The sequence below is a fragment of the Agelaius phoeniceus genome, chromosome 1, assembly GCF_051311805.1.
Source record: "Agelaius phoeniceus isolate bAgePho1 chromosome 1, bAgePho1.hap1, whole genome shotgun sequence".
Lineage (NCBI taxonomy): Eukaryota > Metazoa > Chordata > Aves > Passeriformes > Icteridae > Agelaius > Agelaius phoeniceus.
Window position 1 is genome coordinate 9,255,156 of NC_135265.1, and position 25,821 is coordinate 9,280,976.

At 38.8% G+C, this 25,821-nt stretch overlaps 1 protein-coding gene across 9 annotated transcripts in view; it reads left to right on the forward strand.

Moving 5' to 3' along the window:
• The window catches only part of DNAJB6 (DnaJ heat shock protein family (Hsp40) member B6), a 57,691-nt gene that overhangs the window by 11,596 nt on the left and 20,274 nt on the right, over window positions 1-25,821 (forward strand). For 8 of the 9 annotated variants that reach the window (XM_077191481.1, XM_054654134.2, XM_054654278.2 and 5 more), the window contains 5 exons: window positions 892-951; window positions 1,319-1,429; window positions 12,524-12,658; window positions 13,431-13,575; window positions 14,937-15,007. In XM_077191481.1, coding sequence (XP_077047596.1) covers window positions 892-951; window positions 1,319-1,429; window positions 12,524-12,658; window positions 13,431-13,575; window positions 14,937-15,007 — 522 coding nt within the window. Of the gene's footprint in view, window positions 1-891; window positions 952-1,318; window positions 1,430-12,523; window positions 12,659-13,430; window positions 13,576-14,936; window positions 17,140-25,821 lie in introns of those variants that run through there. The other variant, XM_077191774.1, reaches the window with a different exon arrangement.

The window sequence follows — 25,821 nt, forward strand, 5'->3', positions numbered from 1 at the left end:
TTTTGACTGATACCTCCACAACAGGCAAAGTGAGCTGTCTGCCTCTTTAAGGTCTTCAGGTTCCCTTCCAGTACCAAAGTGCCATCTGATCTTGTGCAATAATGTAGAGTTCATTTTTCTCTCCTTTCTCATGAATACTGGCTGGTCTGCAGTGGAATTAATAGTCATTCCATGCCTTCTAAAATAATAGAGAGCAAGCAGTTTGAGTCACATCCTTCCTTGGCATTTTGGAACATCACTTCATTCTCCATTCTATATCCCACAATTAAACCAGCCAAAGTGGTTATAATTAATTTTAGGGGTTTTGCTGGTATAAACACTGGTCTTTGTTCTCTTAACTCCACCACAATGGGTTTGGTCTTGTGCAAGAAAAGGAAAAGAGACAATGGTCAAGGTTGGCAAGTGGGAGAGGAGGAAGGGAATGCTTGAGCACTGGAACTGGTGTGATTGCAGCTTTGTTCAGGCAAGATGTGACCAACTTCACAATTAGGCTTGTGTTGGGGAGCAGGTTGAAGTCCAGAGGTCCTTCACAGCCTTAAAGCTTTTCATGGTGGCTGTCCAAAGAAGAAGTCTGCCATATTCTTCTTAAAGGCAAATTTCTATATGAAGTTTGTCCTTAAACCAAACTTTTTCTCAGGATGGTCCTTTACATCAGGACTGGACCTTCTACCAGCTTACTGATCTTAAGTTTGAAGTTCAGTAGCTGTTCTTTCTGAACTAAATTGCTTTGGCAGTTCTTGTTGAATATGCTCAGCAGTTATATGACAAAATTTCCTTAAATAAACTAGCTTTGAGAAGATGCTTAACTGAGAATGCTGGCTAAGTGTTATTATTTTTCTCACAAAACCAACAAACCTGTTTACTGACATCATGTACAACTTCTCCTTGTAGCTAAAAAACGTGACATCTATGACAGATATGGAAAAGAAGGCCTAATAAATGGAGGTGGAGGTATGTTGACAACCAGCAGTTTTTTTGCTTTCTATATTTTCTGTAGCTTTCTTTTCAAGACAGGAATCTGGAAATGCCTGTACTAGGGCCTAAAATTCAGTCTTTTAAAAATCAAGATGGTGATTGTTTTACAGTTTTTCTGGTTATTATAAAAGGTATTGCTGTTATCTGAAAACAGAGAAACTATTATGAAAAGTAATGAAGTAATGTGTGTACTTAAGTTAAGTGATATCTGAAAGAGAAATTTTGGAAACTGTTTATAATTTTAGATTATTCAAATACCCTATAGGCCTAAACTTTCTTATTAGTAAGAATATGTGAAGATAACTGAAATTTAACTTTTTTCCTTTTTTTTTTTCATTTGCAGGTGGAAATCATCATGATATTCCATTTGATTTTGGATTTACATTCCGCAACCCAGATGATGTCTTCAGGGAGTTTTTTGGTGGAAGGGACCCCTTTTCATTTGACTTCTTCGGTAAGTGACCCCCTGGTTTTAGTTACATGTATCTAAAGTGTGGCTAAAATGTTACTCTTACAAAACAAGCTGAGCTAATGTAGTTTTAATAGAAATAGTTCTGAAAATGAGGCAAACAACTGGTATTTTGTATTATATTTGAAATCTTTGTTTCTTACCTGTTTCTTGGTTAATTTTATTGTACAAGACTAGGTATGGCTTGCCAATTAATGTTTTGTTGGAAGGCCTGGTTTGCCAAACATGAAATGATGTCTGCAATGTCTCTTAAGTTGAAATAATATTCAACAGAAAAAGTGCTTACTGGAATTTCCTCTCAAGAATTTGAGCAGGCTAACTTATTGATTTCTATTGATTTCTCTCTTTTGATCTGTAAATAAATGAAAACTTTGAGAGCTTCTGAATGGGACAGCTTAATTATAACTGTTACACCATAACTCTCACTGTGAACTTGTGTCCTAGCAGGATTGATTTTCTTCTATCAGAATAGGAACAGTTGCATACATAATCTAGACATTCTCCCAAATTCATGTCACCTGTTTGCTTGGGGTATAGAGCCTTTAGAGACTCAGAGAAAATACTTCTTGTGGCCCGAATTCTTCATTTAGGAAGCATTCATTAAAGGAAGCAATATGTGATAAAAGTTGTCAAAGTAATCTTTTTGCCCTCATGCTGAAGGTCTTCTTGCTTGCTCTAGTGAAGGTCTTTTCAGAGGTGTTGGGATTCTTATGCAATCTCTCTGTGTATGTTCAGCTCAGCAAAACGCTGACCTATAAAGCAGAACAGATCCTGTGTTCAGTATTTACTGTGAGAAAGTTCCATACTGAAAACTGCAAGAAGTGTACTTGAAAAACCAGGCTTTCTTCCTGTTCAGTATGTAGATATTGGTTTAGCTCTGTAATAATGTTTGTAAATGTTTTAATATTTTTAAAAGTAATTTATTTTCTTTGGCAGCATTAAGGGGATAGTTCAGTTCAGATTTTAATTATATCTTTCTTTGCTTTGCTATTTCAGGATCATCAGCTGTTAGATGACTAATGAAGGATTAGAAAGGGGGTTGAAGGGCTTGAGGTTGAATGCAGTGGAATGGTTGATGAATTAGATGAGCAGCTAGAGGAAGAATCTGGTAGAAGACAGGCAGCTGAATTGGGCAGTTGGATCCAGTGTGAAATCAGCTGAAAGTAGGAAAGGGAAGATGGGAGGAAGCTTCTAGCAAAATACTGATGAGTGGAATGGGCTCTGAACTGGGTAGATGCAACTTCTTCACTGTCTGCAGCAGAATAAGAATTTTAGGAAGTACAAGACAAGGATTTCAATTTAGATGAGTGATCTCAGTACTGGTTAGGGCACATCTGGAGTACTGGGTTCACTTCTGGGCTTCACTCTAAGAGAAACAGAGCTACTGGATAGAGTCCAGTGAAAGGCCACCAAGATTATTACAGGAGCTTCTCTCACATGAAGAACAAGTTGGGAGAATTGCTGGAATTGTTCAATATAGAGAAAGCTCAGGGTAAGAGTCTCATCAGTGCATTGGGAAGGGAGTGGAGAGGTCAGAGGCAATGACCACAAATGGAAGCCCAGGAGTCTCTGCCTGAATTTATGGTAGTACAACTTACTGTGAGGGCAACAGTGTTGGAGCAGCTTGTCCAGAGAGGTTGTGGAATCTCCATGTTTGGAGATAGCCAGAAGGCATATGGAGTTGTCCTGGAAATCCCAGTCCAGTTGATCCTGTTGAGCAGGGGGTTGGACTGGATGAGCTCTAGAGGTCCTTGTCAAACTCAGTTGTTTTGTGATTGTGTGGTAGAAAACCTGGAAAAATCTGAGCAAGATGTTGAGTAGGAAGCTACTGTGGAGGAGCTGGGAGAGAGTGTTCAGTTCTTTTGTTTATTTTTTGATTGAAGATCTATTAAACAAAACAGTTGGTTCTCAATCAAATATCTTTATAGTAAATTGTACAGGTGAGATGCTACTAGTGGGAGACTGACATAGGCTCTGTTTGATTTTCATTGTATTTACTTCATCAACATTAGCAGAAGACCTAACTCTGAAAATGTCAGTATTCGTGATTAACCTTAAAGCCATGAAGTTTAGTTCTACTGTTAAAGAAATGATAGGCTTAAAGAAAGCTGAGGCCCTGCCTTTTGGGTTCCTTAGAAGGAAGGCTGCACAGCACAGTGCACAGAACTATCCAGCTTATCAAATGGAGGGACCACTGCTGCCAGTGTTCCATGGGATGCTGCAGCTGCAATAGCCCCTCCTGTAGAGGCTGTGGGGCACCTCTGCACTAGTGAGCTAGAGAGACGTTCTCCCCCTGCTTACCACACAGGTTTATTTATGTATTTATTCAAAAGCAGGTTATCTACTTCATGTATTGATCATTGTCTTTGTCAGCTGGAAGATAAGAGCACTGAGCACAGGCTCTGCTTCTTGCCAAGGTTCTGGCAGTGGCAGCAGTGCTGTGTGCACTCCAATTAATGAAAACTAATTGTTCCTAAGCTGCCTCTCTATGTGGATAGTTGCAGTGTCAGTGCAGACCAGAGGCCTAAAACCCTCAGTTAAGCTTTGGATTTTGAGCATAGGCTCTTGAAATTTTTCTAGTTGGAAGGTTTCAAAGTGAGCACATTTTTTTTTCTTTAAGATGTTTAAGACGTTCTCTAACATGGCTAATTGTGACTCCAAACAATTTTTTTCCACAAATTTCTGTAAAAAGTATTTGAATTGGTCTTTGCACATACATTAATATTTCAAGATAGTGCAACATAAAAATATGTGTGCTTCCATCTGAATGTAGTGCATTTTGTAATTCCAAAAGCAAGCAGCAGAATTGCATGTATAGCATGAATATTTGTGTTGGTTAGCTGCAGCCCTTATAGGTTCTGCTGTGTTGAAACACTAATGGAACAGTTCTGTCCTGAATAATAAGAGAATTTATCTTCTAAAAATGAGGAGTTATCAACTTGTTGATGAGTTTTCTATGGAATTAGTAACTTCTTAAGGAGCTACTCAGGTTATAATTGATATTCTAAGCCACTAAATAAGTACTGAGGTCATGTTTTCTAAAAATGTGTACTGGTGGAATCAAAGATGAAATTGAATAAATACTTTTAAACATTTGTACTTTTTATGCAGTTTGAAGTGGCATGTAGTGAAGCCCACAGAATGCAGGTGGGACTCTCTATATCCTGATTGTCATTGAGTATGTAAAGAGCAGCATTCATATGCATAATTCCTGTAAATTTATGGATGTGAAGAATTTCTGAAATGGTGCTATGAATTGAGTCTGTTAAACTCTGCTGAACTATACTGCACTGCTCTTGCAGTTACAGAAAGTTTTCTTTATAAACAGAGACATCTTTATTTATCTGTAGGAAAGAGGAGAATGTAGATTTTTAAATGATGTCTCCCTTCAGACTTTTCAAATGAAAATCTGTAATACTGTTGGAGACAGCTCTGAACACTTCCAAACGGAGCATAGTTAATGTTATGTGCTGTGTGTTGCACTGGAGACAGTCACAGATGATTTTCACTGTTTTTTTCCAGGCAATTTCTTTGTAAATCTAGGGGTGCATGAAGGCAAGTAAGTTGATCTGGTCCTATGACAGATGCTGAGCTCTTACTCTGAGATTTGTGGGCTTGCTTTTTGTGGCATGTGGTTACAGCAGAGTGTGTATTCCTGGTGAGCTCTCCTAGGGATAGTTTTTAGCCTCTGACATATGGATGGATGCTGGTCCTTGTGACAGGAAGAAAAGTTGGTGCTTCCTATGCAAAGTACTGCCTTGGTATAGCAGTGATCTGCTGCTCAGTCTGTCCCATACACCTCTGGCTCTCTGACTGTTTACTCTTAATGTGGGGTTGGTTTTTCATGCCAGTATACTTAAACTTTTATACTTCAGCTATATCCTGCTCCATTTATGGAGTATAGCTATATCCCACTTTATTTATAGCTGTATCCTACTCCATTTATATGTGATGCTTGCCTTGATTTGGTTTGTGTTCCTTGTTGTGTTTTATTTGTATCTTACTTGTAAATTTTCAAGGACCTTTTTTCTTCTGTAATTTAACAGTTCACAGGAGGGAAGGATCCCAGTATTACCACTGGTAATGGAAGTGTATTGATGAAAGGTTGCTGCTTCAGGCTGAGAAACAGAAATTGATGTGCTTTGCTGTAGGCTGGGCTGTGTTTCTGGGCTGTTAAAGAATTGATTTGGTTTTGGTTTAGAGGCTTTTCAGATTCTCGTTTCAAGAGTGGATTCTGTGTTGGAAGGTGTTATCAGTGAGGAGTTACTGTGGAGGATGGAGTTGGTATAACAAGATCAGAACATTACCCAACAGAAACTCCTTAAGGAGTTAATTCTTTTTTTTTCCTAGACTAGAAACTGCATACACATGCTAAACCATCTCAGCTGACTCCAGATGTGTCAATGATGCCTGAGTAATTTGTGTATGGGCTAGGAAATACAACTCAGGGCCTACAGCAGACCAATATCCTCCAGCAGCAGTGTCTACAAGCTTGACAGGATGGTTTGGGGCATTTCAAACTGCTTCCAGTGCCTGGCTGTGTAGTTAAATAAATCCCACAAGGAACCAGGCTTTTCTTCCTGGCAGAATGTATTACTAATGTGACATGATAAATTGCTCCTGGTGGATACCCCCTGTAGACTTTGATGTCCCAAGAGAAGTCTGTGGGATCTCTTTAAACATGGACTTGATAGTTTTGCTGTGGTTTCTAAATGTACATTTGGAGATTGTAATAAAATCAAAATTTTTTTTAGATTGTGAAGTGGAATCCACAATGTACTTTAATGCATATAAACCCATAGGGGTTCTGTGGAGTTTTCCCTTCAGAATTCTGGTTACCTGGTTTATGTGATATTTCAAAATTCACTCTTGGAAATGAAAGGTAAAATGAAACTTAAAAGCTTCATACAACTAGTTAGATACAAATATTTGTCCCAGAGAATGTCAGCTAGCTGGTTTTCTGATGTACTTTGGTTCCATCAAAGGTCAGAATTACTTTGGATTGACTGCTGTAATATTGATTACATAAAAAGAAGCAGGACTGTTCTGGAAAAGTACAGCGAGTTACTTTTAGTATCCAGGCAAAAGAGTCTTAACCTGACAAGAGAGAGGAAATTTTATGTGCAGTAATCATTGCAAACTCAATATGAGATGTGTTTCAGGATGTTTTTCCTGAATGGGACAGCTTCATCAAACTACTTGTCTCAAGGACAGAAAGTTGTCCTGCTGTGGCAAAATATTCACATAAGAATCACATAATGGTTTTAATTCACATGCTATCCCATTTCTGATAATTGATTGTTTAAATGTTCTAATGCAAAATGTATTTATTAGTAAAATGGGTTATTAAAACTGAAAATGGAGGTGGCTTTCATTTAAAGCTATCTTGAACAGCAGTGTCTTTTTGGTAATTAATCTTTTTGTTGACATAAATTTGCTGCTTTTGGTGCAATTTATGAAGTGCTCACAGATTTGCATGTGCATTCATTGCTTTGGTATGAATGTGCAGTTTTATTTCATAACCACCAGTCTTAGATCATAATTATCCACTGAATGGTCCAAATCTCACTATGAATTTTTCAGAAATAACTTGATAGGTTCAAAGAGGGTTTTTGAAACACAGGAATTGTCTCACCCAGACAGCATTATCTGACAGGAGTAAGGTAGTGCTGTGGCTCCATGGCCAAACTAATACATAGTTAGCCCTGCTGAAAGGAGGAGGCCTTACTCCAAATTTTTCTGTTTATCTTAAAACTTTAATCTTTGTCTAATGTCCCATTAGATAAATTGAGAAACTGATAGCTTACTAGCCAAAATTTGTCTTGGGAATCCCAGTCCAGTAGAGGTTGTTAGTCCCCAAGAAAATGTTTTGATTTGGTTTTCTTGGACAGGTAGCTGGTTAAATTGGTCAGAGCACAAATGCTGAACATCTTCTAAGGAGAGCAGGTCATAAGGAATGGAAGGTAATGGAAGTTGCCTCCATTTTTAAGGTGTGCCTGAACATTTGAGCATTCATTTGATAAGTATGAAATGCTGATTAGTGTACTCCAGCATTTCTGTAATTACCATATGGATGGCATTCAGAGGAGATGTTTTAGGTCTCCTTTTCTAAAAATGAATGAATCCCAAGATCTCTGCTATAAATCACTGGAAGGACTTCCAAATGCTGCTTCTGGTAATTTATTATATGAGTGGGACAAACATCTGTTTCACATCTAATTTATAGAAAGACCAAAGACCAATTTACAAAGACCATGCTGAAATATGAGGCACGTGAAGCAACTGTGCTTGCTACAACATCTTGGTGTCTCTCCTTAGTAAGGAGGATCAACAGTGTGCTTACTTTGTAAGGAAGAAAATATTTCCATGCCAAAGTGCTTACAGGTGGCCCCTCCAGTTCTCACAGTATGTTTTTTAGTGCCTGAGTGCTCTCCAAAGCTGTAGTATGAGGTTCTGTAGGTTCTGTGTGTGTTTACTGCAAATTTACATCTTTGAAACTTTTTTCCAGATAGGATACAAGGTAGAAAACACCTACTCCAAGAATTTTGTTGTATTCTGGGTATTGTGTCTGTAAACACATTGTTCAAACCTGCATTTGAGACTCTCTTCTGGCAGGATGTATAAAGTCAATACAGGATGCTTTTGATACAAAGGATGGGGGGAAAGGATGGGGCAGGCGGCCTTAGCTTACTGCAGCAATAATGCTCAATGCCATTGGGTTTGGCTGTGCCCTTCCATAGGGGCTGCACAGCATCCTTTATCCTCTTTCTCCATTATCCTGTGTTGTGCCAGTGCCACCCTCCTGCATCTGCAACGGGAGCACTCAGCTCAGGTGCTGTGTTTTGGCAGAGGCAGTGGTGGGGCTCTGGTGGTGGAGAATAAAGGAAAGAATGTTCACTGGCTGGGGCCAGAGCTGCTTGGACAGGGTAATTCCCTTTGCACACTGTCCTGAAAGGATTATCAACATCTCTGACTGTGACAGTACATGCATGGGAGAGCATTTGCTGACAGCTCACCATTTATCTCAACACCTTTGATTTTTGGAGGTGAATGATGGCATTGCAGTGGAATGTGCTCAGCACTCAGTGAAAGAATCTTCCTGTGCTGCCTCTGACCCTTGGGCACTTGTGCTGCTGCCTGTCTTGTAACCAGCACAGTTGCTTTTACAGCCATGCTGTGAATTCTAGCAAAGAATTGATGTGGCTGAACTTGCTTTCATCTGGAGATGCTCTTTTCAGCATATCAATTCCTGATCTAGTTCCCCAAGCAACAGCCAGGATGCAGGGGGCTTGGCAGTAGTGACTGCCATAGGAAATGTGACACTTGTAGTTTATCATGTATTGTAATTTCAGCTAATGCATTAGATTGATATAATGAATTATGAATTTTGAATTTTAACTGCATTGTGGACTGCTTCAAATTGTGGGGATTGACTCCTTTCCTCCCTTCCCCTGTTGTATGGTGCTTTCCTGCCCATTTTTTTTTCTGATACATGAGTCTTTCCAGTGCTGAAAGAGTTTAGCTCATGGGTGCAACAGAAAGTAACAACTCGGTGTTTTTGGATCAGTGAATTAGTGCAACTTATTTGGTTCTATGATCACAAGGCAGGAAGGGAAAACAATCACATCTTTTAAGTAGTATTCTGCTATGAACTGAAAGGGAAAAAAATCCTGTTTCTGTGTTACAGCTGGGGACCTCTCAGAGTGGAGAGATCATGACCTGCCTTATTTTGAGCTGCAGTGTGATATTTATTACAGTAGTTGTTGTTATTTGACCTGTTTAGAGGTGAAATGCTTTTCTTGTGACTACAGACAAGCAAGGTAATATTCCATGGTTTTCAGGGAGCAGGTTTAATGTTTTACCTAGAGGATCAAGACAGTTGTTGCATTTGAATTGGCAGTGATTCTTCTAAAGAAATTAAATTTTCCTGAAAACATCACTTCCAATGCAATTATTTTCAGACAGGTTTGTTAGTGTACAATCTGTATTGCTGGGGGTTTTGTGTTCCAATCTCCACATTATTTTTTGGCTTCTGTAACTTCAGTCTTTCTACCTAGTAACAGCAAGAGTCCTGAAGGTCCTTCATTTTGCCTGATGTTTTGGTAATGGGCTACCATGAGTTCTTTGCATAAGCATTTGCCTTTTTCCAAAAAAATTCATGTCATCTGCTGTTGTTGGTAGATAAGAAGTCTTTCTCATTGGCTTCCTTGAGGTTTCTCACCTTTTGTTCTCTCTTGATCTTTGCTGTTCTTACAGCACCACAAATTCTGCATTAGAAGTATACTCCAGCATTTTTATGGAAACTGAATGTAATACTCTGTCCTCCCATAAGCTTCTGGTAATACCTAGATTATAATATACTGAATTTATCTCCAGACAGTGGTTGGTAATACTCTTAAGTATCACTGGTTTAACATTTTGATTTTCTGAAGCTTGGAAGTTGTATTTATGTAGCATTTTTCCCTTTTTAGAAAGGCCTTGACTTTTTTTTGTTGTTGGTTTTTTTTTGTATTTTTTTTTCTTCTCTTTTTGCTGCTTAGTTTTCTTAATCTGATACGCTGCTCACATTCAGTAAAAAATGGACTGGAAGTACCAAAATGACTATAATAAGAGGAATCATTAAAAAAACCCCAACACCCTGCATTTGAACTGTTTGGAAAAGGCCTTTTTTGTGAAAAGGTTATCAGGGATGGAAAGACTCTGCTAAAATAGACTTAGAGGGCTGAAATGTTGTTATTTTGCTGAGTGGTGCTATTAATCATCCTGATTTAGGGAGTAAAAGCATAAACAGGGTGAGTTTGCTATATTAATGTGTGTTTGGTGGTAGATACAACAAATGATAGTGCAGCAGCCTCCTGCTGCCTTCTCTCAGTGTTCTTGGTATTATTTTTTCTTCTGCCTGCTGTACTTGGCTGTCAGAATCATAAAGGAGTAGTTTCTCTGACAAGTCCTGCCCCTTTTCCTGTCCCAGCATAATCCATCTTGCTGAGCATTCTGCAGTGCACTGCGGTGGAGTGGTTGCTGTGTCTCACTTGAGAGAATTACAGGAAGAGCACTGGAGAATTGTTCCCAGGCTGCTGACAGCAATCACCTGACGTTTGAACACGTGCTGATACCAAGTGCTGACCTCTTCCTTTGCTGTGCAGGCTGATAAGGCATGGCCAAATCTTGGTTAGGCTTTGGTGTGGCAATAATCCACTGAGAAGCTGGGTTGATATCAGGGATCTCTAGGAGAGTCCATGATCTTCCCTTAAATAACTTTGTTTCTGCAGCTGTTGTGCTGGGGAGGAGAGATTCACTTGCAGAATAGGCTGATAGGCTGTGAGAGATTAAAACTACAGAGCTTACATGATAGGTTGTTTTGTTTTTATTCAAACTCCAGGTAACGAGAAAATTTGGATTATAAATAGAAAGCTTAACAGTGGGAGTAATACAGTATATAGATCATTTGTACACGTGAGTGAATGACCTTCATAACTAACCCATGAGTCATTCCTGTGAGAATAAATTGGACTACAAAACAATTAACTGCTGTGGTTGTGCTTGCTGGTTGATATGCTAGACTGACAAAACTGGCCTATTTTAAAAATGGACATAGTGCTTGTTTTGGAAATTATAATAATTCCCATATTTCCATGCTTAAGTGTTGGTTAACTTTTATAAAGGTACTAATAGGTCATCTTTATATTGAGGAAAAATTGCTTTACATGGAAAAAAAGCTACAAAACAAAAAGTGTCTGAGGTAGAAAAAGTCTTGCCACTTGCTTGCCAGTGTATGTAAGATAAAAGTTAGGTCCTGTGTTGTTTTACTCAAAAACTATGGAGGTTGGGAGGGGGTAGGGTTTTTTTTAGCAGCTGCCCTTGTTTAGCATAAATACATTGTGACATTCCATATTTAAGTAATTGCACAAAACCAGATGGTAACTTACATAGTTTTATTATCATATTGATTACTAAATGATGCATAATGCATATTGTATTAACTTGGTGATTTATCATAAATCAGTTTGGATTTTTGTGGAGGTACCAGAAGTGGAACAAATACTGCATTTCTGACCTTCACTTTGTCAGCTGTAGTTCTGAACAGTCAGGCAGTCACAAGTCTTTCCTTGCTTTCATACCTCTATTGCTGCTATCACCAGGTCCTGCAGTTTTCATTAAAAGTTTATTCTGAACTTACAATACTGAAAACCTTGGTAAAATCATTGGTGTGTTCTAAATAACACTCATTCTGGAAGAGTTGTGATTGATGAAGAGAGTAGTTCCTAAACTTTGCTGGTTTTAAGGCAAGTGTTATGTTTATTGACTTTCTGGTTTATGATTGCAATTCTTTTCTGTTGTTCTATGTCCCCAGAGAATTAGAGAAAAGCAGTTTTCTGATAATTCTAGTAAATAAAGACTGCTTGTGTAGGTGCTGGTGTTGTACCCCATGGCCTGACACCTCCCCCATCTTTTTTTTTTCCTTTTTGGAAAGAGACTATTGTCTTCCTGGTGGGGATGGAACAATAGCTGTTCTGAATGACATAACAGTGGAACTAGAATTTAAAATAACATTTTATCCATGACCCCCTTTCTCTATTTTTGCCCTCTCCCTCCTGCTTGGTACAGACTGAATGCCTCCTTGGGACACTGTGTGTAAACTTCCATGCTTTGTTGCTAAATGTGCATCAGAAGACGTGTTTGGAGTATCTAATGTGGCAAGTGCTAAATTAAACACTTGGAACACTTTAGGGTTATGAGTCATCAATCCCTGGCTGCTGTTTTTAGATTTCAATAATTAATACAACCTACCTGGAAGTTACTTTTCAGATCATGGTGATCCACAATAAATCTTGAATAGAAATAAGCTAGAAAGTTCAGGTACCTGAATGCAAAATTATTTTTAGGTCCAGGAGCAAGCAGAATTTAGACCAGAAGGAGCATAGCAATTACCTTTGGGGGAGTCTAAGTTCAGTAGCCTCAAATGTTTCAAAGGAAGAATCTTACCTGTTAACAATTTTTTTAAATAAATAATCCCTAATGATTAAATACAGCATCACTCAGTGATATTGACTCTTAAATGTTGTCTTTGTTTTGTAGAAGACCCTTTTGAGGACTTCTTCGGTGGCAGGCGGGGTCAAAGGGGAAGCAGAAGCAGAGGTGGTGGTGGATCATTTTTCTCTGCCTTTGGTGGATTCCCTGCTTTTGGAAGTGCTTTCTCTCCATTTGACACAGGTAAATATCATAACATTTAAGAAAGAATGCAATTTTGGCTCACAAAGGATTGCAATACAACAAGCTGGCTTCTCCATTCAGGCAATTTTGTGACTGATTTTTTTTTTTTTTAATTAAGCTGGTGTCTGTAAAGTGTAAATGAAAATTAAGCCACAGTTAGAGTATTTGGGCTACCTGAAAGTTCATCTAGAGTGAACAGATCTCTAAGAAGTAGAACTTTGTTTGCTTTATTTTGGTGCTACAGTTTGTTCAGGGCTTTAGAATTCTTTTGTTCTGTTTGCTTTCAGGAGTGTGAGGGCTTTTATTACAGGTCCTGAAAATGTGCCTTAAACCCCATGGTACTGCTTAGAGTGCTGGGAATCTGGGCATTGCTTGGGGTGTTACTGATACAGGACTTGTTCTGTTTGCCAGCTTGGGGCATCCCAACATCTGCACTAAAGCTGATGATCAGATTCATTAGGCTTGCTGGCTTTCCTCTGAGTGCAGAGTGTGATAAAGGTTGAATGCCTTTTCAGGGGAGGAATTGGCAAATGGTTTTTGGACAATGCTGTGCCTTTGGAACTTGAACTGTGGCTCCATATGAGAGAAGTGGATGGGGCTGGAGCCGTGGTTTTATTCTCAGGCTGGTGTTAATGCCATCTAGTCACTGATGCTGTGTGATGAAACCAGCTGAGGGCTTCCTGAAAGTAGGATGAAGTCTGAATCAATGATAAATTTGGATCCCACAGCTATGCAAAATTACATTTTATTCAAATGCCTTCTTTTTCAATAGGTTTTACTTCGTTTGGCTCCCTGGGACATGGAGGCCTTACTTCATCATTCTCCTCTACGTCATTTGGTGGCAGTGGAATGGGAAACTTCAAATCAGTATCAACCTCAACTAAAATAGTTAATGGCAGAAAAATTACTACAAAGAGGTAAGTGATATAAATACATTTATATGAAACTATATGTAGAGACTTAGATACCTATAGTTACATGCATATAAATATATTGTATCTTTGCACACACACAAATAGTGATACATGTTTTTATGTATTACTTGGATTATTGGGTTCTCTGTCTCTTCTTGGCATTGTTGAGTTACTTAATGCTGTAGCTGGAGCCCTTTTAGGCTTCAGAACCTCCTCTGTAGGGCTGCACCTGTTATTACAGTCCTTGACTAGAAATTGGGAAGAGTTTTAGTTTTGCAGATGTTATGAAAGAATTTTCTCTAGCATCTGCTTAGTGTGCTTTCCTAGGCAGTGTTTGAGTAAAGTCTTTCTAGTAATTTTTTTCTGTCTGTTAAATGAAATGAGAAACTGAAGCCTGCTTTGGAGAAAAAATGTGCCTGTTTGTTGTAAAGTGAATTTTCAAGTCCTGTACACTGTACTTTCTCTCCATTTCATGCTTGTGATGGGGAAATAATTCCATTTGGGAAACCCAAGCCTTAGTTAACTAAAGAAAAACCTACATGGAGTATTATAATCAATATAGGAGTATTATAATCAATAGGAGTACTGAACAATCTAGTAATTTCATTACTTAATAGAAAATTACAGAAAAGTGAAGGAGGATAAATTGTTTTTGTTTGTTAACTTGGGTCCCATACTTGTAAGTGCAAGGTTCTTCTGTGAACTGTTGTACTGGAGACCTCCTATCATCTTGACCCCTTAATAACAAACAGCCTCTGGATCACATGCTGGTGTGGTCATAATATTTTTCTGAGTGTATGCCAGAAAAATCTGAAAGCTCAAAAGCTCTTTAATAATCTCTCTTTTCAATCAGTGATACTTGAGTTTTGTAACATGCATGCTGGTCATAAAGTTGGTATATAGTAAGTCTACAAATTACTTGCCCTGATCAAATTAAAAATGGATTTTAGACTGTCTTGTGTACAAAATTGTGATTGGATCTAGAATATCATATATTTAACAAATGGATAGGGACTAAATGCAGTGTCAAGATTGTGCAGTTGATCTGTCAAGGCATTTAGGCCTAGATAACAGTGTGTAGTATGAGCACAACTGTGACAATGTGTGAGGTGGCAGCTGTAGCTGTGAACTCCACATCCTGGAGGATTCCAGCTTGCAGAAGGCAATTTTCCTGACCAAGCAGTGGGGAAATGCAGCTGGGTGCTGGTGCCAGCTCCGGCGCTGGTAAATACCAAAGCTTGCCAAGTACAGCTGCATTAAGCAGGTGCTGCTCCCTTACAGTTTGTTATCTAACCTGAGGTCTGGTGTGTGTTCAAAACTGCCTGCAGTGCTCTGAAATGGCTCATGGTGTTTTTGTCCTGCAGGATTGTTGAGAATGGACATGAGAGAGTAGAAGTTGAAGAAGATGGCCAGTTAAGGTCGCTAACAATAAATGGTAAGGAGCAGCTGCTACGCTTGGATAACAAGTAATTCAACGCACGCATTTAACAGAAATTTTAAGCTCTAACAGCCACCATTTGAGGATTGACAGGAACATTTTTTGAAGATTTCAAACGAATTCAACTTTCTGTATATCGGTACTCAATCTTAAGTAGTATAAGTAGCTCACAGAAGCTCGTATTTGTCATAGACTTTTGAGTTAATCGTTGGGACCACATCAATTGGACCATTTTTTGTCCTTTAAATTGTTGTAAACTTCTGTATGCACTTTTCTTTTCTTATCTGTGATCAAGGTGAACCATGATCCTTCAGTAGTGCTAGGGCGAGATGTACACTAACACTAGCATGAATCTTGCTTTTTCCAATTTGAAATGTGAGCCAATTAGTAGTTCAAGTCTGCTGTGAAGTTAACAGTTCCAGGATAACCTTTTTAATAATTTCAACTTTTTTTTTTTTTTTTAATGTTTAGTAGTGAACAATGTTAATACATTTCTGGTAATGCATTTCTGGTTTAAATAAATTAAGGATGTTTTCTAGTTGTGCATGAATGCAGACAACTTTAGTAAGTTTTGACAAATGTTTAAATGTGTAATGTAAGCAAAAGGTAAACAAAAGTGAAGCCAGTGAGCTGAGTCTTTTGTCATTTGCTAAAAAAAAAAAAATTCAAAATGAATAAATGCTGATGTTTGTGGCGCATTCTTTCATGAATGGCATTTGTAACCTTCCTGTGTCTGTGTGTGATTTGGGCAACTTGGGAAAACGGTGCTTTTTTTTTTTTTCCCCCTTATCATCTTTTTCTTCAATCTTAAGGATGAGGGCCTTTTTTCTTTGCAGATGTTTTCTTCAGTGTGACTGAAAACATTATTTTTAATTTCATTTCTAAACCTGTATTTGAAGCACCTATTTTTAAGAAGCATTCAGAGGCTGACTCTCTAACTCCATCTTTTGCCCTAATATGTAATTATTTTAAGTCTAGGCCTAAAGCAATTCTGTTTTAAAAAGTTTTCTAAAGTTATTCTGAGATTTGCTTAAAAAATAATCTGTAGTAAATATAAATATACATTTGATAAATTTATTTATTTAACATTCAATAATTACAAAAAGACTGAGAATTATGAGATTTTTTTTTTCTTCCTGTTTTGAGAACAAATAATTGCTTTGAAGATTTGGACAAAATTATTAGGATTATGATATCTCACTCTTATTTTTAGTCCTCAACCAAAAATCAAAAGATGGATTAATGCCCTTTGTTAAATTAATGGAGTGAAGTAAAGTGTTCATTGGTAGCTAAGACCAGATTTTCAAAGTTTAGTGAAAGATGATTTGGTTTTGGTGTGTCACAGAGAAAGCATGCAGGTAACTAATGGTGTATATTAACACCTGCCAGGTTCTGGATAGTTCCATGCATAGATCATGGATGTGCAGCTTTCATCTGTGCACCAGCTTTGAACATCTGGCCTGCACAAAACTCTTCAGGGTGGCTTAGTGGTTTAAAAAAAAAAAAAAGCATGGTGTTTTCAAATGATCACCTAATGCCTTCTTGCTGAACACCATCTGCTTTGTACTAACAAATGTGTTGATTATTAAATACGTTGAAAAGATATGCTCTTGTTTTTCATGCAGGAAAACCATTTCAACTTAAGCCAAACCAAGCTAACAAACTGCTACAACAGAATTTGTATTTGCAGTAAAGTCAGTATATTGTACTTTTGTCCCTCTACCATTAATGCTAATTTGATAGAACTGAAAAAAAATAACATGTAGAAGAAAAAATAAATATATACTTTGGTTTTGGGACTAAAGCAGTTATATACCTTTTCAAGTTCTTTGCAGAGTTCCTGTCACTTCAGTGTTGTGTTTTTGATGTAGAAGCACAAACTTAGTTTAGAACTAAACAGTGTTTTCTTGTTAATGCTGTTTTTTTCCCCCTCCCCATGTATGTTACTTCTTGATCCAGATAACTAAACATGAAATTTATTTCAAAATTTGGCTTTGTTGTGATGTCTTGAGTTATTAAAAATGTTAATTTATATTTATAGGATGCAGTGTGCTCCTTTAAATTATGTAAATTGTAAAAAATGCTTTAAAATTGATTAACCAAGTCAAATAAAATTAGGACAATCTGGAGTTGACTTTGAATGCCTTCCTCTGGATACCCATAGATTTTATATTAAAGTGCCAAACTTTGCCTTCTAGTTTTATTCCAAGTCATCTTCTTTAACATTTCAATTACCTTGCTCAGGTTAAGAACACAGTTAGGGTGGCAGATCTGTACCCACATGTTTATCTTCTTACCCAGGAAAGTGTGATCCTTCTCACAGTGTTACACACCAACAGGTCACACCAGGGTTCTGTAGTGAATTTTTTAACACTAAATGTGCTCAAGATCCAGTTTTTTGGATAGTCTCTGTTCTGCCCTCAGATCCCTGAAGCTGCTTGTCAGAGCTGGCCAAAATGCAGCATTAAAGTGGCAGTGCTGCATTTCCTTGGTAGAAACTGGCAAAACACAGGGAATGAGTCAGCAGAAGGCAGAATTTGGCAGTAGATTCCTGCAGGAGTGAGATACCCACACACCAGCATTTCCATAGGCTGGTAGTTGAACTGGATATGTGGGCTTCGTCCAAATACATCATTGGACCAGCGATTCCAGTTCCAGGCTTAAAAATGTGTCATTGTTCACTTGACCTAAACCTAACAGTCTCCATCTCTTTCAGTGGTTTTTGAAATAACATCACATCCAACATTTTTTTAATGCAACTTCTTGCATCCAGCTCCTTTTTTAAAACACAAAATAAACTCACATTCCATGTTTTATTCAGATTTTTTTTGCTGAATTTGGTTGTTTTCTCCTGAAAACCCACTTGTTAGGTTGCTTTGAAAAAAATTTAATGTTGTTCCTTTCTAATCCATAATTTGCATAGATGTACAAGACCTGTTTATTAGAAGTGATAGATCATCAAGGGCAGCACATTTCCTTACACTTCAGTTTTGGCCAAAATAGTACAAAATAATTAACAACAGAAAAAGTTCCTGATAGCAGATGCTAGGTACAAATATACAGTGGGATGAGGCAGCTTTCAAAACCAGGTGCTGTTGGATTAAAAGTACCATCTTTTCATACATGAGGGATTAATTTTGAATGTTTAGGGACACCATCCCATTTAATTTAAGCTTCCTGGAAAAACAGTGGTTTGGAAAAACCAAGATGGAGTTTTTGAACCTGCTAAGTCATTTAGTCCTTCATGCTCTGCTTCAAAGTTCATTGGTGGATACAAGAACTTTGTGATGCTTTCTCCTGGTGCAACCTCTTTGCAGTCCCTCGTGCATGGCAGTAATCCCAGTGCAGCACACTAACCCCAGTTTCTCTATAGATTGCATGGCACCTGCCCCTTTCACTTGGCTTTACTGAAGGAGTTTGGGATTTTGTGTTGGAATGCTTCACACTGTAAAATGGCTGCACTCCTGCAGTGCTCAGTTCTCACAAGACCTTCTCTGCTGGGAATCAGAGGGCTTGGTTTGGGCTGTAGGTGACAAAGCTGCTCTGCAGAGAGTGTGTGCGTAGCATTTGTCAGGTGGATCCTGTATCAACTTGTGATTAATTGATGAGCTGAGGTAGAATGCTGAAAACAAGATTGTAAAAGATTTAAAAACCCATCATCTCTAAGCCCAGAGGGTTTGTATCTCTTCTCAGTGTTTGTGTTTGGTTATCCTGTTTCCTTGACTCCTTCAGTGTTTTGGCATTAGGTGTAACTGGAGGTTTGTCTTTTGTATTGAGCTGTGCTGTGTTTCAGACCATCTGTGGGATAGTCCAGTGATAAAGTTAGATTTTATTTTTTATTTTTGGAAATGTGAGTTCCTGAATCTGCTTCTGTTCTGTTTGAGCATTGAGCTCCTTTGCCTGAGTTTAATCTGTGGTTGTAACAGGATAGTGCTTCTGAAGATGGTTGTGTTGCAGAATGAATGCTACAGCTGTTTGATGCTTGTGGTCAGAGAACCTTTGAAAAGGGCCTACTACTTAAAATACTTGTTAACCTTTTTGTTGAAGTGTTTCTTAGTATTTTTGGAAAATTTGCCTCTTTTTAAGTCATGGTATTCTGATGGGCTAGTGGCAATATGGACATCAGTAATCTGCCAGTCAGCAGATTTGAAACTTTGTCTTTTTGAACATAAGAAAGCCTGTTTGCACAGTCTGCTCCCTCAGGGCTTGTTTACTTTATGATTGAGTTATGGCCACAGACTTGATTTGCCTCAACATAGACAGTTTGGGTTTTCTTGTTATTGTTTGTCTTCAAGTGGTTGTCGTAGGGACAGAACTTCTTACCTTCCACCTGAGATGCTGAAATGGTCCTTACATTGCACTAGGACTGGAATGAAGAATGTTGGCTTTGTTAGTGTTACAAACTGTACCTTTGAATTTGTAATTCTAGTGGATTTCTTACTTGCTTTTTAAAAATATATCTTGGCTAGAGTTGGTTGTTGAGTGAAGTGCACTCCTGAAAGGTTAAAGCTGAAGATGGTTGGTTTATTCTCTGCTTTATAGGTCATACATTCACAAAATAGTAAACCTTATGTTTGAGGTGCTGTCAGATTAAAAAAATCACGAAAGAATAAAAATCCCATGATGATCAGAGCCGTAACCATGAACCTCTGCAAGCTGTGCTGATTTAAACTCACTGAAACTTCTCTGAATATTCTGTTGTGGCAGACTCAGTGCTGCATTAGGTGTTATCTCACTTAGAACAGCTGGTAGAAAGTTAATCAAAACCCCACATGAGTACTTTATGCTCTGTCATGCTGCTGTGGCCAAAAGATAGGCAGGAGTTTGGAGGTGATAGTGCCCATGCCTGAAAGCTGGGCTGTCCTGGTGTGAGGTAGATTACACTGATGGCCTGACTGCTAATTACCTTCTAAAAGAATAAAGGAAGTGGAAGACTTTCAGATATTGTCAGATTCAAAATGTTGTGCTGGGGATTAAAGTATGTTTAATTGAGAAGATAAGTAAAACATTTTATCAGAAGGACGTGATTAAATAGAATTCTCTTTAGTTTCTCTGGCTTTTACAATAAAGTTAACTTTGCAGCATATTGAGTTAATTTTAAACTCACTAAAAAGAGGTAATTTTTGAACCTAATTTAAAACTGACAGTCAAGAAAAAATATTTTTCGAGGCTTCTGGTAATAACTCTTAAAATTTGGCTTTGGCCTATAGCTTACCTATATTTACCTCTGAATCTCAAATGAGGGCTCTTCTAGCTCTTCTTTTCAATGCAACCAACTTCAAGTGAATTTCATAAAAATAGAAAAAACAAAACTGTACCTGCTAGTTTACCAGCAGTGAAAGTAAAGCTGAATCCTTTCATTCACCTGAATGTTAGAGAGAGATGAAATAGTAACACCTTGTTTGGAAAAGCTCACATGAGCTTGCTGCTCTGTTACGTGACATTGAGAACACTTCAGTTCCTCCTTCTTTTTGAAGTTAAAAGTCAAATTTGACATTTCCTGCATTGTTTCTTATTTGTGAATTTATTTGAGTTACTAGAATGAGAGAGGAATCCAGCCATAGTATTCATATTGAGGAACACAGATTTGTGATGGCCAGAAAAGAGAATTACTTGGCCGTGTCTGTAACAGAGTTGCTCGAAGGTGTTACTAAACCAGCTGAAAATGCAAAGCAGTAGCTCTGGAATCTTCTGTCTTGGTTCCAGTCACAAGCTTGATTGAATTGTGGTGCAGGAGGGGAGTTTACCTCCCAATAATAAAAAAAGTCATAAGGGCTGCAGAGGCTTTGAGATGTCTGATAGAGAAACTGGGCAGCCTCATCCATCTTTCGGTTTCCCTCCAGAAATACATGTCAAGCCTGTGTTAATCTTTGTAACTGATATATAGAGTAAGATTAACTTGCCAATTTATCACACATTTGCATAACTGTCACCATAGCCACCTTTGGCAAAGTTTTCTCCTAGACATGTAGTTGGAGGCTGCCTTTTACTCTTCACAGAAACTAAATCTGCATTTGTCATCCTGTTGTGATATTTGTCATACTCAGCAATAGAAATACTGTGCTTTGCTTTTGTGTAAGAGCATTCTGCAGTATCAGTCACTGTCATTCTCCTTCCAGGGGGAGCTAGACTGTGGATGTTTTAAAATTGTTTTGAACTTTTCTGTGAAAGTATTTCTGAAGGAAAATGGAGAAAACTCACATGGCCAAGGCTAGAGGACAAGACCTTCTGTCTCCAGAGGACTTGGGCCAGGCTTTGTGTAATATCACTGCCTCTTGTCAAAAGGCACTTTGGTGCTTTGAGTTGCTTGGGCATCTCCTGTTGAGTAGTCACTCAGACACCCCTGAAAATTACTCTGCTAATCTCATTTCTTGCTGCTGGGTGCCTATGGAAATACAGTCAGGTCCTTATCACCAAATGTACTGCTCTTGGATAATGAAAGGGCATTATTCATTTCTTCTACACCGAGTGGGAGCTGGCTGTCCAGGAGAGCAGTAGAGAGCTAGAAGTTCACTTGGAGCTATTTTGGCTGTATCTGGCACTGCCTGCAAGCAGGAGTAGCATTCACAAGCCTCCTGCCCTCAGTTTTTGACTGAGCTCCTGAGTAATTGCAAAGAAGTGGAAGATTTTCCTTCTGTGGAGACATTCACCTTGAGAGTTAGGACAACCACCAAAATGTTTTCTTTTATTAAACACCTCTAGTGCTACTTCTGTCTTTTCTGGGATTGGATGGTGTACCCCTGAGAAGAACAGCAAATCTTAAGGTCCTTGAAACCAGTAAGGGAGAAGCAGGAAAACAATGCAGCTTGTTTTGTGCTGCTGACATAGATTTCAAGGACTTTTCTCCTCATTTGGCTTTTGCCTTTCTCATCAGGAAAACACGATCACGAGTTATCACAGTGAATGCAGAAGTGGTGGGTGTTTGTCTGTGTCTCCTCCTCCAGTGAACCCTGCCTGTTCTCTGGCTGCCCAGGCTCAGTCCAGCTCTGGAGGCCATTCCTCTGCCAGCACAAGCAAGGGAGGTGCTTCTGCAGCATGAGGATGGAGTGCCAAATTCCACTTTGATTCTAAAAAAATGTGTATGCCAGTTAGAAAAAACTGAGCATATCAAAGGTCGCCTTGTTTGGAAGAAGAGTATAAATATTTGTATCAGGCTAGACAAATTCAAATGAGAAGATAAACACACATTTTTAACACATGGATGATTAACTGTTGGAAGAAGCTGCCAAGAGCAGTAGTTTCTCTGGCTTTCATGTCTTAAAGACCAGCTTTCTGAAAAATATCTCCTAGTGAGAAGGGATTGCTTGGGCTTTACAGAGAAGTAGTGGAAGCTGTGGGAGCCTGGGGCACAGAGCGAGGTGCACCATGGAGCACAGTGCTCCTTCCAGCCCTCCTCCATGGGCTGTACTTGGCTTCTTCCCTCCTGATGGGTTGACATTGAGGCACAGGTCATGTTCCCTTACTGTGGTTTTCAGACTGGGGGATGCTTTTGTGATGTGGGGGCTGCTTTGTCTCTCGGGAGGTGCTGAGGAAGCAGGGGAGCTGGGAAGAGAGGAGCCAACACCACATGCATCTGGGGCAGCCTGATGACTGTTGCCCTAAAGCATCCAGTTTGGGATGTGTAGGTGCCAAGAGTGGACTTCATGTGGGAGAAGACATTCTGGTTCTGTTCAGGTAAGTGGCTTTATTGTAATGGATGAATTGGATGTTAAGTGAGGAGGAGGAGGAACCAGGGCAGGTCAGTGATGACTGTAGCAGGGAGTTAGATTTGGAATTTGCAATACAATGAGCCCTTGTGTATATCCTGTCTTCTCACCATCTACTGACTGCACGCCTTGAGGCAGCCTAATTCCTACTTCTCAGTTGAAGATTAGGATGTCTCTTGTTAATCAGTGTAATGATACAGCAAAGATCCACATTTCAGAGTAAACTCTTCATTTTCTTGAATGCTGACAATGTTTTAATGATCTAAAGTTTTTTATTTTTACTCTGTGTTAAATCTGAAGTGGGCAGCAATACATGTGTTTTGAATTTTAAGTGCAGTGATGAAAAGAGCTGGCTTTTTGTTAATGGAATCACCTTTGGTATTGTCCTAAATGCCTAAAACTGCATTATGTCAGATAAATAGTTCTACAGAATAGCCAGGGAAGTGTCCTACAGTGCTGTGTGTGAAAAACCTCTCTGTGGATGATATTTTGGGTTTTGTATATACCCAGAACTGCATTTTTTAGGTTCATTTCTAAGGACAACTTGAGGAAAGGCAACTTCCTAGAATTATAATTCATCAGCATTTGGGTCACATAAGGAATAAACATAGTTTGTAACAAAACTAAAAGGTAAGCTATTGTGTGGTAAAATCCTGATATCTCTTCAGGTCCTTCCAAATTTTCTGGGAAAGTTATCCTGCTTGAAGAGCACTGGAACTCCAGAATGTTATTCTTCAATGGTCAAATGAACCATATTTTGAGATGTAAATATTCAGGCCTGAAAATAGCCCTTGTGCAGTCTCCTTTCTGAGCAACTAATAAAAAGTGTAAGGCTTTTTCCAGTCACCAGCATGGGCAGAGCCAGCTGTAGTGACACAAGGAATCTTGTTAATGGAAAAGCAAACAAGTGTACGTGCTGTACTGCTCTGCCTTTTTCTGGCCTAAAAGGAGGCTCAGGCAGAAACATTTCTGTATTTTGCAAAGTGTGTAGCCAGTGCACACCTTGAATGTTGGTTAGCAGTAAATGGCTTCTAAACTGTTAAAAATTGTTAGAAACAATTGGTTTTAAATGCACTGGAACTGGAACTTGTCAAAGCAAAACAATTCCATCAATTTTATCTGTATTTTCCAAGGACCTTCAAAGATTTGAGTTGTATTCTGTGTGGAACCTATTGCAGAGGTGGAAAATGCAGTTTTGTTTATGTACAAATCAAGTCCTCTGTTACAGTCACTGCCTGGTCTTCGTAGACTAAACACCCTTTTCTTTTGAGAAGCAGGTAGAAAATGACAAGTAGATGATTGGTTTTTACCACTGTTAAGTAAAAAGAAAATGATGTGTACTTTACTGTGCATATTCATCATTTAGAGGTGTTACATATGAATGTCAGCTACTCCTATATAGTACCTAAATTGGAGGATCTACTGCTATTGCCCTACTTTTGATCTATATTGAAAGTATTAGCCTGAAAGAATTGGAAGAAAATCTGTTTGGTTAAAGGTTAAAAGAAAGTAGAGTAATTTGTCCTGAAGCTTTCTCATAGCAGTTTTGTAGCCATTAATAATTTATTTATTAATAGCTATAACTCTGTCTCGAAAAGCGTCACAGAACAGAAAGTGACTTTTAAGTGGCTTCTAATGCAGTGACTAATTGAGAAGATGCTTCTTGTAATCACTCCTAAAAACAAGAAGCTCAACTCAGGGAAATAAAACATTTTCCTGAGAAGACACAGGTGTTCAAACCTCCCCGCTCTTCTTGATCAACCAAAGTGAGAACATAAGATTAATTGATTACTCTAACGTGGTTTCCACTCTTCCCTCTCCTCTAGCACTTGCTCTGAGATCACATGTGTGGTTTTGCCCTCGAAATGTTTATAGAAGGTGATGACTCCATCCCTGGTAACCCTTTTTGTGGAATAAATCACAAAGCCAAGTGCATGCCCGTGCTGCAGGGGAGGTGCTTGCTGCCCTGCACAGAATAGTTTCCAGAGGTGGAAAGTTCTTTTATGAGAGCTGTTTGTGGGGGGGAATTTTGCCTTGTGCCTCCCAGCTTCTCCTGAAATCAGAAGTGAGCCCTTGGTTCATGCTGGGCTCTAGATTCAGATTGCTGTTGTGTTTTCTGGGTGTGGTGGCAAAATTACCCAAATTGTCAGTGTCTCTGCTGTTGGGTTTGGGCCTGGAAGGGGCACAGAGCCAAGCTGGCAACTTGGAGTGCAGCTTTCATCTAGGTTAGATGATAGATTGTTAACACAAGAGGTCAAAGCCTCTTGGGTTTTCTATTTTTGTGACTATTCTGGCTAATCTTTTAAAATCTAGGTCCTCTAGATTTTCAGTTAAAACTGGAGTGGAGGTGGACACTCAGGTCTTAACTGAACTGTCATCAGTGTCTATTTATTGCTGTTACAACAGTGTGGTTTTATTTGTTGATTTATCTTAATTGAATTCAGTGCTTTGAAGGCTTTTGCAAACAGATTCCATCTCCTGGAAGGCAATTTTGCTGCCCTTTTGGCTCCAATTCTGTTTCCAGTCCACTATTCAGTCTTGTCTAAGCAACTTTCTCCTTAGAAAAACAGTTCATGATTCTTTTATTTAGTATTTTTAAATATTACTGTAAATGGAGATTGTTTCTGTAGAGATACCAGGCTATATCCAATACCAGCAGTACAAGCAAGGTCAGAATTTTAATTGGAAAGTGACAAAATGTTCTCAAATGTGCAAAATCTGGGGCTATTTCTGTCAGTCACCGACTTGCATGATAACAAATGTAGGTGAACATCAGCCTCCTTACCTGTGGTGCATCTGTTCCAGGTTTGCTCTCTCTGTCACAGTGCTGTGTGCAGGACATTTCCAGCCCTGCAAAGGGAGCCACCCTGGTTCCCAAGGCTGAGGAGAAATGCTTTTGTGTAAATTGAGTTTGACACCTTCACACTCAGCAAAGCTCTTGGCCAGTGTTTCTGAGAAGATTCTGAGTTTGCTGATACTCAAGGAGGAGATGGAATAGCTCTGCTGGGTGCAGCACTTTGGGCTGCTACAAAATTGTACTTACACAGCTCAAACCACAGCAGTTTTGATGCTTGTTTTTATACTTTTCAAATATTTATACCATGA